Raw genomic sequence first — 14,511 nt, 5'->3', positions numbered from 1 at the left:
TTCTCTCAACTATCAGCAGTTGATTTTATGGCTACCCATCAAGGAATAAATGTAGAAAGCACAGCATGACAGAGAAAGTCAAAAAGTAATGAAATAAACCCAGAATTATACAAACGAAAATAAAATCACTTTGCCTATCAAGTTTGATCCCTTAAAAACGATGTACAATTTCTATTATCATTGATTTCTTGACAAATAAATTAGATCACAGTTACCTTTAAAAGCTCTCATTCTTCATTAGGAAGAAAAACTTCAGGCTATTCATCTAATCTAATACACTATTCAACTTGGCGTTCGACAAGGTTCCCCATGGGAGACTGATTAGCAAGGTTAGATCTCACGGAATACAGGGAGAATAGCCATTTGGATACAGAACTGGCTCAAAAACAGAAGACAGAGGGCGGTGGTGGAGGGTTGTTTTTCAGACTGGCGGCCTGTGACCAGTGGAGTGCTACAAGGATCGGTGCTGGATCCACTACTTTTTGTCATTTACATAAACGATTTGGATGTGAGCTAAGAGGTACAGTTAATAAGTTTGCAGGTGACACCAAAATTGGAGGTGCAGTAGACAGCGAAGAGAGTTACCTCAGATTACAACAGGATCTTGACCAGATGAGCCAATGAGCTGAGAAGTGACAGATGGAGTTTAATTCAGATAAATGCACAGTGCTGCATTTTGGGAAAGCAAATCTTAGCAGGACTTACACAATTAATGGTAAAGTCCTAGGGAGTGTTGCTGAACAAAGAGACCTTGGAGTGCAGGTTCATAGCTCCTTGAAAGTGGAGTCGCAGGTAGATAGGATAGTGAAGGCAGCATTTGGCACACTTTCCTTCATTGGTCAGAGTATTGAGTACAGGAGTTGGGAGGCCATGCTGCAGCTGTACAGGACATTGTTTAGGCAACTGTTGGAATATTTCATGCAATTCTGGTCTCCTTCCTATGGGAAAGATGTTGTGAAACTTGAAAGGATTCAGAAAAGATTTACAAGGATGTTGCCAAGGTTGGAGGATTTGAGCTATAGGGAGAGGATGAACAGGCTGGGGCTGTTTTCCCTGGAGCATCAGAGGCTGAGGGGTGACCTTAGAGGTTTACAACATCATGAGTGGCATGGATACAGTAAATAGGCAAAATCTTTTCCTTGGGGTCAGGGAGTCTAGAACTAGAGGGCATAGGTTTAGGGTGAGAGGGGAAAGATATAAAAAAGAGACGTAAGGGGCAGCTTTTTCACGCAGGGGATGGTATGTGTATGGAATGAGCTGCCAGATGAAGGGGTGGAGCCCTGGTATAATTGCAACATTTAAGAGGCATTTCGATGGGTATATGAATAGGAAGGGTTTGGAGGGATATGGGCCAGGTGCTGGCAGATGGGACTAGATTGGGTTGGGACATCTTGTCGGGATGGATGGGTTGGACCGAAGGGTCTGTTTTCATGCTGTACATCTCTATGACTCTACATTCTATACTTATCTATGATTCAATAATCACAATCCCACTTTTTGTACCAATTAGATAACCTGTCTATCCTCATAACCATCAACTCCATTCTTGAATAGGTAGCATCCAAACAATTTTTTTTTTAAAAAGTTGGTTGACGGAATTAATCTGGAATTAAAGAGACCAATGATGATCTTGAAACTATTGGCAGAAAAACCTCTGGTTCACTAGTTTACTTTAGGGAAGCTAACTGCTATCCTTACCCAGCATGACCTATGTTGATTCCAGGAGAAAAAGTATTCTCTAACATCTGCAGTCCTCAGAGTCAAAAAAAGTGTGGTGCTGGAAAAGGGCAGCTTGTCAGTCAGTATCCGAGGATGAGGAGAGTCAACATTTTGAGCGTAAGCTCTTCACACATTCCTGTTGAAAAACTCATGCTCGAAACATCGACCCTCCTGTCCCTCGGATGCTGCCTGATCTGCTGTGCTTTTCCAGCACCACACTCTTATTGACTATGTTGACTCCAGACTCAAAGCATTGTGGTTGACATTTAAAAGGGGCATTTAACCCAACAAGCGATGAGCTATAAGTGACCTAACCAGCAATGCCCAGGTCTGAGAATGAACTTTTAAAAAATTTGGAAAACTTCCAAAGTATGCTTTGTTATATTCTAATACCCTGTTTGCTCAGGTCCTAGATTCTTTATAGAGGGTGTCACGCTGTTTCAGTTTTCTAATAGCTGGAAGTTCCAATTCAATTAAAGTCTATGGGCTAGTGTAAGTGTAACAAACAGCTGATAGTGAAGCCTAGACTATAATTTATGAATAACTACACTTTTCTTGAAGCTGTTAATTTGGGTGTGCTCACCCAAATGACTAACATGTGTAAGTTTCAACAAGGGCTAACAGTAGGCTACATACTCATGTTAGCATCACTGCCAAGCTCCATCCTGTGTCCACTGTATATTCACACACATATTTCCAACAGGAGTTCATTAGAATTAAGAATCTTATCCTATATTTCATTTGCTAACTTTCTGGCTAATTGTATGAACTCTATTTCCATCAACCCTGCTGTCACCCCTTAGAGTTCAGTTAAGTCAGGACAATCTGCATAGAAAACCTAGCACCTTCCGGAGCTCTACGCACTGATCAAACTGGCTAAGTTATCAGGACACATCTTTTTAAATGTTTGAAGATGCTAATCTGTTTTTCTTCATGGTAACCAAATCTGGTTCTAAGTTCTCTTTATTCTAATCATTTTTGTCTCAACTGAACGCAACCCAACAAGACCTCTTCTGGTAGAAATTTGCATCAAATTACACAGAACATTTGTAAATAAAAATCTGTTGTAATTTATGATTAGATTAAGACTGAAGGATTTTTTTTTGGTAGATAAATTGAACCATCTGGAATAAAAGCACATGTATAACGTTGCTGAGAAATACCTTCGGCTTTACACTGCTCAGAAGACGCAACTTTTGTTTCTGTTCTTCAAACTGTCGTCGCTTTCGCTCCTCTTCCATCATCCTTTGCTGTTGTTCAAACCGTTTCCTAAAGGAACACAAGTGACAAATGACTAAATATCAGTGGATGATTGCTGTGATAGGTTAGTCCAGAGATGTTTGCACTATTTCTTAATTTTCACTTTATAATAAAATTGTCTAATGCAAACTTTTAAATTACACCAACTGGGTTACCTTGCATTGGAATAAGCTATCAAAATGTCAGTCATTTCAACACAAATATTTCAACCAAAGATCAAGAATTTCTCACCGTTTTATTATCCTTAAGTACGGTCTACATTTGGGCAGTACAAACAGCAATGAGCACAAGTAGAAATTCTCCTGATACATTACAACTAATAGTATTTGAGCATACACAGGGGTGTGCAGAGAGAGACAAATAATCACTGTCAGTGAAAGAAAAGTGTAACCATTTATATGCTGCAATAAAACAAGTGACTCAATAATCCATTTTAAGGGCTCTGCTGCTGCATTTTATGTTTGGACTTGCTGCATTTCAGAAAAAGAAGTTAGAAAATCTCAAAGTAAGAATTTCTAGGTTTGAAACCAGCTAACCAGTTGATCAATATCTTCAATCACAATTCATCATTGTTCAATGAAGTACCATATCCACTCCTGAAGCTAAGTAAAACTATAGCTTCATTTTGAACATGTTTTAAAAAAGAGACAATAAGTTATATCACAACTCCAAATTAATTCAGGAGCAGAAAACCATCTTACTGCTGCTCTTCAGCAAACTGCTTTTGCATATCTGGTGTGTATTGTGGAGGAGAAGGACGCATCCCCATGTAATGATGCTGCGGCATAAATGTCATTCCAGCTGGCGGCATTGGTCCCATTGCCATTCCACTCTAGAGGGAATAAAATATTTAAATAGTATTCCTGAATGAGAACAGAAAGAAAATAGGTCATTCAATCCAACTTGCTTGCCTTGTCATTTCAATACAGGAGCAGAACCTACTAACCTCTCTTGTACCCGCTACTTCTTGTTCAATAATACTGCATAATATGTCTAGTGATACAAACATCACCATGGCAGCTCAATAATTCCTTGAGCAAGTTGTTAATAATTAAGCGAACATTGTACAACAAATGGGAAATCAATTGACATCCAAGTGTACCCTTTAAATAAACATTCGATTGCAACTCTATTAACAAAACCTATATTCATTTTGATAATGCATTTAAATTATACCAGTCAATAAATAAGTGCAAGTAATCTATCCCAGGGCTAACTCTGAACAGTGTTACACACAGCAGGGGGTAGATCTGTTGCATCAACAAATCTATAGCCACAAAATGTCACTATGACCTTGCCCAGTTTGAGTGGGTGAGGGGGCACAGTAAAAGGAAAAACAGACATTAGTAAAAATGTATTTAATAGATTTTCCTCTTCTACAACTTTGGACCCGGCAGGTGAGGAGGTTTGGAAACATGATGAGCATTGTCTGCTCCCCTCCAAATTCCTCCAAGCAATTCACACTTTAGAGATTGAGCAGGTGAATTCCATACAACTCTTTACATTATTCAATTAATGTTTGAGATTGACACTCTGATATTCCCCAGAAAAGTCCCAGATGTTAGCACCTCTCCACATTTGCTGTGCCAAGATTGAAAACGCCACCCAAAAGGAAACTGTATCTTGTATCCCACCTTTCCAACATATTTGACCTTGTACCTTAATGCAAACAAAAATAATAGATTCAAAATATTACATTTGAATAAAAAAGAACATATTCCTGCACGAATCAAATAGTCATTACTGAATTACCTGCATGGGTATTGCGCCTGGAGGCATCTGTGAACCAAAATTCATTCCCATCATGCCTTGTATGTTGGGCTGCATCACAGGTACCATAGGAAATCCCTGTGATTGCTGCTGCTGTTGTATTGACATCATTCCTACACAGTGACACAGAGTGAAATAAAAATCTTCACTTAAACTCTCAAAGACAGCTTTATGAAAACAAAAACCAAAAGAATAACACAGCAATTAGTGGAACATCATCAGAAACACTCTAGTACTTAATACAGCTGTATAACTAAACCACATAATGCAAAATGTTAGGAAAAACATTATTTAGCTTTTGAGTCTGTAATATACTGTGGTATACCACAAACTACACAGTCATTCATGACATACAAATTGAGATGTCACAGTCACACAATATTGTTACAGTTTTAACCCTCACAAAAACTTAGATCTCAAAATGTTTAAAATACCAACTAGTTTTTCCAAGAGTGGACAGTATTTAATGGTTTCGTATGCAACTGATGAATATCCTCAACACAATTAATTTAATTATTTATAGTCAGCAGTAAAATACGCAATACCAAAGGCCAAGGAATGAGCATAAAACATTGTTTGTAATCATTAGAGCCTATGTGAATAAAATTAATCAACATATTCTGACTTTTTTTCTTCTATTCTCTTACTTCCACTCCTGAATGTGACAACGTATGTTAAGATAAAGCTTGACAGCATTTGACTATTCAAGGGTGAGCCTTGATAATGTGTGTTAGTGTGCAAATAGACATTGTAATGTATTACTTTAATCATTGTAGCTCACTCAACTGGATTTGGTTCTCATTCAACACCCATTCTTCCCTGGAAGAATTATACTGGAGAGCAAGCAAAAACAGGAACACCTGAAAATGTTTTCTTCATCATGGTGAGAGTTGCCCTGGTAGTCTGCCCCCTTCCATTAACATTCTCGATGTTTTGATTTCCTTGATAAGGGAACATACATTGCCTGTTTGTATATGTGAATGCATCTGCAACCAATGAAAATCACAGGGTGTGGGAGTATCTTAGAGAAACTGATCGCAATATTCTGATTTACCTACCAAGATTCACTGAGATTTTAGAGAATATTTTATTTGCTATGATGAGCTTTGACCATATGATTCATGCCCACATTAATTCTACTACAGAAGAAATAGTTGCTATTCAGATTCCCATTTGCTGACTAGGGCAACCTAGCGTCACTGTATGCTACTTTTTCAAAATAGGCCCAACCCAATGATAATATTTTTCCAATACTAGCTTATAGTAGACATATTCCTGGATGCAGGTTTGCTCACTGAGCTGGAAGGTTCATTTTCAGACATCTGAAAACAAACATTCCAGCTCAGCGAGCAAACCTACATCAAGAACCTCAACCTGAGCTATAAAAAAAAGAGTCAGAGATGTACAGCATGGAAACAGACCCTCTGTTCCAACCCATTCACGCCGACCAGATATCCCAACCCAATCTAGTCCCACCAGCCAGCACCCAGCCCACATCCCTCCAAACCCTTCCTATTCATATACCCATCCAAATAGCTTTCACATGTTGCAATTGTACCAGCCTCCACCACTTTCTCTGGCAACTCATTCCATACACATATCACCCTCTGCGTGAAAACATCTCTTTTATATCTTTCCCCTCTCACCCTAAACCGACGCCCTCTAGTTCTGGACTCCCCGACCCCAGGGAAAAGACTTTGTCTTTTTATCCGAACAAGGCCTCTCATGATTTTGTAAACCTCTATAAGGTCACCCCTCAGCCTCTGATGCTCCAGAGAAAACAGCTCCAGCTTGTTCAGCCTCTCCCTATAGCTCAAATCCTCCAACCCTGGCAACATCCTTGAAAGGGTTCAGAAAAGATTTACAAGTTTCACAACATCTTTCCGATAGAAAGGAGACCAAAATTGCATGCAATATTCCAACAGTTGCCTAACCAATGTACCGTACAGCCGCAACATGATCTCCCAACTCCTGTACTCAATACTCTTACCAATAAAAGAAAGCATACCACTATCCTATCTACCTGTGACTACACATTCAAGGAGCTATGAACCTGCACTCCAAGGTCTCTTTGTTCAGCAACACTCCCTAGGACCTTACCATTAAGTGTATATATCCTGCTAAGAATTGCTTTCCCAAAATGCAGCACGTTGCATTTATCTGATTTAACTCCAACTGCCACTTCTCAGCCCATTGGCCCATCTTGTCAAGATTCTGTTGTAGTCGGAGGTAACCCTCCTCGCTGTCCACTACACCTCCAATTTTGGTGTCATCTGCAAATCTACTAATTGTACCTCTTATGCTCGCATCCAAATCATTTATGTAAATGACAAAAAGTAGAGGACCCAGCACCGATCCTTGTGGCACTCCACTGGTTACAGGCCTCCAGTCTGAAAAACAACCCTCCACCACCACCCTCTGTCTTCTACCTTTGAGCCAGTTCTGTATCCAAATGGCTAGTTCTCCCTGTATTCCATGAGATCGAATCTTGCTAAACAGTCTCCCATGTGGAACCTTGTTGAAAGCCTTACTGAAGTCCATACAGATCACATCTACTGCTCTGCCCTCAATCCTCTTTGTTACTTCTTCAAAAAACTCAAATCAAGTTTGAGAGACATGATTTCCCACGCACAAAGCCATGTTGACTATCCTTAATCAGTCCTTGCCTTTCTAAATACATGTACATCCTGTCCCTCAGGATTCCCTCCAACAACTTGCCCACCACCAATGTCGGACTCACTGGCCTATAGTTCCCTGGCTTGTCCTTACCACCCTTCATAAACAGTGGCACCACGTTAGCCAAACTTCAGTCTTTCAGCGCCTCACCTATAACTATCAATGATACAAATCTCTCAGCAACAGGCCCAGAAGTCACTTCTCTAGCTTCCCACAGGGTTCACCTGATCAGGTCCTGGGGATTTATCCACTTTTATTCGTTTCAAGATATCCAGCACTTCCTCCTCTGTAATATGGACATTTTGCAAGGTGTCACCATCTATTTCCCTACAGGCTATATCTTCCATATCCTTTTCCACAGTAAATACTGATGCAAAATACTCATTTAGTAACTCCCCCATTTTCTGCGGCTCCACACAAAAGCTGCCTTGCTGATCTTTGAGGGGCCCTATTCTCTCCCTAGTTACCCTTTTGTCCTTTATGTATTTGTAAAATACCTCTGGATTCTCCATAAATCTATTTGCCAAAGCTATCTCATGTCCCCTTTTTGCCCTCCTGATTTCCCTCTTAAGTATACTCCTACTGCCTTTATACTCTAAGGATTCAGTCGGTCTATCCTGACTATACCTGACATATGCTTCCTCATTTTTCTTAACCAAACCCTCAATTTCTTTAGTCATCCAGCATTCCCTATACCTACCAGCCTTTCCTTTCACTCTAACTGGGAATATACTGTCTCTGGACTTTTGTTTTCTCATTCCTGAAAGCTTCCCAGTTTTCAGCCTTCCCTTTACCTGCGAATATCTGCCCCCAATCAGCTTTTGAACATTCTTACCTAATACCGTCAAAATTGGCCTCTCTCCAATTTAGAACTTTAACTTTTAGATCTGGTCTATCCACTTCCATCACTATTTTAAATCTAATAGAAATGTGGTCGCTAGCCCCAAAGTGCTCCCCCAAGTCAGTCACCTGCCCTGCCTTATTTCCCAAGAATAGGTCATGTTTTGCACCCTCTCTAGTAGGTACATCCACATACTGAATCAGACAATTGTCTTGTACACACTTAAATTCCTCTCCATCTAAACCCCTAACACTATGGCAGTCCCAGTCGATGTCTGGAAAGTTAAAACCCCCTCCCATAACCACCCTATTATTCTTACAGATAGCTGAGATCGCTTTACAAGTTTGTTTCTCAATTTCCCTCCAACTATAGGTGGTCTATAATACAATCCCGAGAAGGTGAACATCCCTTTCTTATTTCTCAGTTCCACCCAAATAACTTCCCTGGATGTATTTCCAGGAATATCCTCCCTCAGCACAGCTGTAATGCTATGCCTTATCAAAAACGCCACTCTCCCTCCTCTCTTGCCTCCCTTTCTATCCTTCCTGTAGCATTTGTATCCTGGAGCATTAAGCCAGTCATGCCCATCCCTCAGCCATGCTGCTATAATTACTATGATATCCCAGTCCTATGTTCCTAAACATGCCCTGAGCTCATCTGCTTTCCCTGTTAGGCCCCTTGCACTTAAATAAATGCAGTTTAATTTATTAGGCAAAAACAATGTGATAAAAACAATGACTGCAGATGCTGGAAACCAGATTCTAGATTAGAGTGGTGTGGGAAAAGCACAGCAGTTAGGCAGCATCCAATGAGCAGGAAATCCGACGTTTCGGGCAAAAGCCCTTCATCAGGAATAGAGGCAGAGCGCCTGCAAGGTGGAAAGATAAATGAGGGGGGGTGGGGAGAAAGTAGCATAGAATACAATAGGTGAATGGGAGTGGGGATGAAGGTGATAGGTCAGACAGGAGGGTGGAATAGATAGGTGGAAAGGAAGATAGGCAGGTAGGACAAGTCATGGGGACGGTGCTGAGCTGGAAGTTTGGAACTAGGGTGAGGTGGGGGAAGGGGAAATGAGGAAACTGGTGAAATCCACATTGATGCCATGGGGTTGAAGTGTTCCGAGGTGGAAGATGAGGCGTTCTTCCTCCAGGCGTCAGGTGGTGAGGGAGCAGCGGTGAAGGCGGCCCAGGACCTCCATGACCTCGGCTGAGTGGGTGGGGAAGTTGAAATATTGGGCCACAGGGCATTGTGGATGATAGGTGCGGGTGACCCTGAGATATTCCCTAAAGCACTCTGCTAGGAGGCATCCAGTCTCCTCAGTGTAGAGGAGACCGCATCAGGAGCAACGGATACAATAAATGATATTGGTGGATGTGCAGGGAAAATTTTGATGGATGAGGAAGGCTCCTTTGGGGCCTTGGATGTTGGTGAGGGAGGAGGTTTGGACACAGGTTTTACAGTTCCTGCGGTGGCAGGGGAACGTGCCAGGATGGAAGGGTGGGTCGTAGGGGGGTGTGGACCTGACCAGGTAGTCACGGAGGGAACGGTCTTTGCGAAAGGCGGAAAGGGGTGGGGAGGGAAATATGGTGGTGGGGTCTGTTTGGAGGTGGCAGAAATGTCGGATGATTTGGTTTATGCGACGGTTGGTAGGGTGGAAGATGAGCACCTGGGGAGGGGGGACCCACCCCCAATCACCTATTGTACTCTATGCCAATTTCTACCCCCCCTCCCCCACCCTCTCATTTATCTCTCCACCCTGCAGACACTCTGCCTCTATTCCTGATGAAGGGCCTTTGCCCGATATGTCGATTTTCCTGCTCCTCAGATGCTGCCTCAACTGCTGTGCTTTTCCAGCACCACTCTAATCTAGTTTAATTTATTAGTCCTACCGTGTCCCTGCCTGCCCTGACTGTGACCCTCTTCTGTTCTCAACAGTACTAGTCTCAGATTGATCTCTTTCCTCAATATTTCCCCCACCCCACCCTCTTGCCCCTGTGAGAACATTCTGCACCCTTTCAGACATCCTTGATGCTGCCACCAGATAAGCAACACACCATTCTGATTTTTTGCTGGTGGCACAGAAACGTCTGTCTGTACTTCAGACTAGAGAATCCCCTAACACAACTGATCTCTTGGAACCCGACGTACCCCTAATTGCATTAGAGCCAGTATCAATACCAGAAACTTGGCTGTTCATGCTATGTTTCCCTGAGAATCCATCACATTTTCCAAAACAGGATACTTGTTTGAAGTGGGTACAGCTGCAGAAGTCTCTGGCACTAGCTGCCTACCTCTCTTACCTTTCCTGGAGGTAACCCATCTATGTGGCTGTATCGGAGACTTTCCCCCCTTCCTACAACTGCCATCCATAACATTCTATTGCTGTTGCAAATTCCTCATTGCTTCTAACTATCCCTCCAACCGATCCCTTCGACCTGAGAAGATTCACAGCCAACAGCATTTATTGCAGATATAATCTGCAGTAACCCTCAAACTCTCTTCAAATCCCCACATCTGAAAAGAAGCACTTATCACTCTTCTAAAGGCCATTTTTGCTCCTTCACAATCTACAGACCCAGAAAATAACACCATCTTATTCCTCTACAAAACACTGCCCCAGATTAACTTAATGGTTATGGCTTATATTTTAAGTTTAATCAAAAGATGTATCTCAAAAAAAAACATATAATCAAGAAAGAACCCATTCTACTCATTACTGGAGACTATCTGTAGGCCACTTAAAACAATTACTTATCTGATTCTGTGCTGTGAACTTCACCCAAACAGATCCTCCAAGATCAGTAGTGAGTTTCACGGTTTGTTAATTTTCCCAGACACACTCCGATGTCCAGCGATACGTAAATTCAAACAGCAAAGGCAGTAACTGCACAGGTTCACGGCTGTGTCAGTTTCTTTCTCTCTCTCTCTCTCTCTCTCTCTCTTTCCCCTGCACTGACCTCACCACGTGCTTCCTTTGTCTGTTTGTTTCCCTTTTAAAACTGCTGTTGTTTTGACATTTTTTTTCCAATCCTCCCTGACGTTCACCATTCAGAACTGGACACAATATTCCAGCATTTCCTTTGTATTATGCAAAAGACTTTTGTTTGTATTATGCATTGAACCATACAGTTTAAAACTTTTTTTTAAAACTGATGTCTTGTACAAGTTCAACATAACCCCTTTGTGTCCTCTATGCATCCAAAAATCCTGGATACTGAAAGCTTTAGTAACCACTCTTTCAACATCTCCTGCAAACTTCAATGAGACATGCACCCTCTTTAGAGTTGTACCTTTAATCTTCCATTGTTACATTGGTAAGCAATACACAAAGTGAAACACATTAGATTTTACTGCAATTAATTTCATCTGCTACTTATCTGCCACCATTCAAATCCCTACAGTGTAGGCCAACAAATGCACACCGACTCTCCAAGGAGTAACCCACCCAGACCCATTTCCCCACTGTAATACTTGACATTTACCCCTGACTAATGCACCTAACCTACACACCCTTGAACGCTATGGGCAATTTATCTTGGCCAATTCACCTAACCTGCACATATTTGGACTGTGGGAGGAAACCAGAGCACCCGGAGGAAACCCACGCAGATACTGGGAGAATATGTAAACTCCACATAGACAGTTGCCTGAGGTTGGAATTGAACCAGGGTCCTGGTGCTGTGAAGCAGCACTGCTGACCACTGGGCCACTATGCTGCCCTTTGAAGTTCTACACCATCCTATTCGCAGTTCGCAATGCCTCTAACTTTTCTATCATCCACAAACTTTGAAATTGTGCCCTGCACCAAGACTTAAGTTATTATGACATATCAGGAAAAACAAAAAGGTTCCAACACTGCCCCCAGGCAATTATAAACCTTCCTCCAAGCCAAAACACACCCACTGACCATTACACACACTTTCCTGCCATTCAGCAAATTTCATATTCATGTTGTTATTGTCCTTTTTACTCTGAACTATAACTTTATTCAAATGTTTGTTGTGTGCCATTTTATTAAATTATTTTTGGAACTCCACGTTAACACATCAGCATTGTTACCTCAAGAAACCCTTGCAAATTAGCAAAATATAACTTCCCTTATATGGAATCCATGCTGGCTTTCCTTATTTAGCGAGTATTTTTCGATGAGACAATAATCTTGTCTGATTTATTGTTTGATAAGTGTCTCCATTACTGAAGTTAAATCGGTCTGTAGTTGCTCAGTTTATGTTTACATCAAGTTTTGAACAAGGGTGTAACAATTCTACAGTCCTCTGACACACCTCCAAAGTCTATGGGAGACTGGAAAGCTATAGCCCTGCTGCTGCAACTTCCACATGTACTTCCCTTTGGTATTGTTGGATGCGCATCTAGTCTTAACCTTATCAATTTAAGTACAGACAATATCTCCTTATCAGGTGATATTACCTGGTGCAGTACCCAGCTTTTGTCCAATGGATTTTTTTTGTCTAGCATTCATAGAAGTAGATAAACCATTTGTTCTCTGACATAGATGTGTGCAAACACTTCACCCCAGAGGTGGAATAGTTTCTCTAAAACTACAGAGGCTGGGTAAAGAACACACCCATTCCACAAAATCAGTTTCCCTCACCTACTAACTTAAATGTCTTGCATTCCTAAAAGTTGTATAAAGACTGAGTGCATTGAAGACTTTCCATCGATTATAATTTGCATGGGCCTAGAATTTAATTGAGTAGGTGGTATCTGTCAACAGGTTAGAATGTCAACAGGCATTATTTTTGCAGGTACCTGTTTTTGAAAGTATTTTTGATGCCACGTACGATTTCAATCAATATTCCTTGCCACTTATCCCTGCTCCTCCCCTCGTGCCTACCAGTTCTCCAAATATTGGCATAGTGAAAGATAAATGCATCTGTTCTGCTGTGCACTAACAGTCACTGACGGTTAAACAATCCAACAAAAATTTAACAAATAAACAACAGTTGAATTGTGGACAATAATTAGCTTGTCAATTATATTCCTCACTTTTCCAATTTAAAATGAGTAATAATCACACAATATGTTCACATGTAATTTGAGAAAACAATACCTTTGCATTTTCTGCTAAACACACAAGGGCACATTTTACAAATAAGCACACCACAAAATTTAATTCTGCAGTGAGAATATTAAACGCCTTTCTTGAGAGAAGTCATGATTGATCTCATCCCTGAGTTAGGCTGCATCACAAATATGGCAAACCAATTTGACTAACCTCCACTATTCAAGCTATCCTATCTCCGCAGTCATTAAATTAGAATAGCTGAGAAATGTACCATGTTTGATCCAGTTTGTGCTGAGCTACTGAATCAACCTTAGATGTATTTCTGAATTAACGGATCTCAGTTGGGGGTGTAATAAGGATATTAGAACTGGCTTGAAAATCCATGAAGAAACCTTTCCAGGACTTACAAAACCAATCACTATCCAGAAGTACCACAGCAAAGTTCTGTAAGGGTTGGATTGACATGCCACAGGTGCCTTAATTAATTAATAGCAGACTCTTGTCACCTCATTATTTGTGCACAAGCTTGAAGAATGGCCAGACAAATGAGTTAAAAATCACACAACACCAGGTTATAGTCCAACAGGTTTAACTGGAAGCACACTAGCTTTCGGAGCACCGCTCCTTCATCAGGTGATTGTTATGAAGGAATGGCACTCCGAAAGCTAGTGTGCTTCCAATTAAACCTGTTGTACTAGAGCCTGGTGTTGTGTGATCTTTAACTTTGTACACCCCAGTCTAACACCGACATTTCCAAATCACACAAATGAGGTACTTCAGGATAATTAGACACCACTTCTTCAAAGAGATAGAATCTCAGAGAAAAGAGAATATGACAGGAAAAGGAGCTGGGGCAAAACAGAATTTAGATCATGTGTCAAAAATAGGTAAAACGAGATGTGCAACTAGCATAGCTTTGCAGACATTGTATGTTTTGAATAAATCTCAAGCTTTGTTCTTTTTCACCAGAATAAGAATTCAATATGGATACCCTGTGCCCAAGATCCATGGTGCTGACTACATTATACTTCCATAGCATCAATGGTAACAAACACTTGAACTGATAAAAAAAAATCTCCCCGCATGTCATTTCAGTGCAATTCACTTTAAATATTACTGCAATGAAATATTAGCTCAGATGGAGAGAGAGCACAGAACGGGAACTAGAATTGCACAATACAAAAAGTGGTTCTGTTGAAAGGTTACCTTTTGATTTTTT

At 41.0% G+C, this 14,511-nt stretch overlaps 1 protein-coding gene across 5 annotated transcripts in view; it reads right to left on the bottom strand.

The window, feature by feature from the left end:
• synrg (synergin, gamma) overlaps positions 1–14,511 on the bottom strand; it is a 121,929-nt gene that overhangs the window by 92,335 nt on the left and 15,083 nt on the right. For all 5 annotated transcript variants that reach the window (XM_060848019.1, XM_060848020.1, XM_060848022.1 and 2 more), the window contains exons 3-5: positions 4,732–4,862; positions 3,681–3,811; positions 2,883–2,988 (exon numbers count right to left, since the gene is read on the bottom strand). In XM_060848019.1, coding sequence (XP_060704002.1) covers positions 2,883–2,988; positions 3,681–3,811; positions 4,732–4,862 — 368 coding nt within the window. The remainder of the gene's footprint in view (positions 1–2,882; positions 2,989–3,680; positions 3,812–4,731; positions 4,863–14,511) is intronic.

This window comes from Hemiscyllium ocellatum, chromosome 31, assembly GCF_020745735.1.
Source record: "Hemiscyllium ocellatum isolate sHemOce1 chromosome 31, sHemOce1.pat.X.cur, whole genome shotgun sequence".
Lineage (NCBI taxonomy): Eukaryota > Metazoa > Chordata > Chondrichthyes > Orectolobiformes > Hemiscylliidae > Hemiscyllium > Hemiscyllium ocellatum.
The sequence above is the reverse complement of the archived record's forward strand: the minus strand, read 5'-3'. Positions and strand labels throughout refer to the sequence as shown.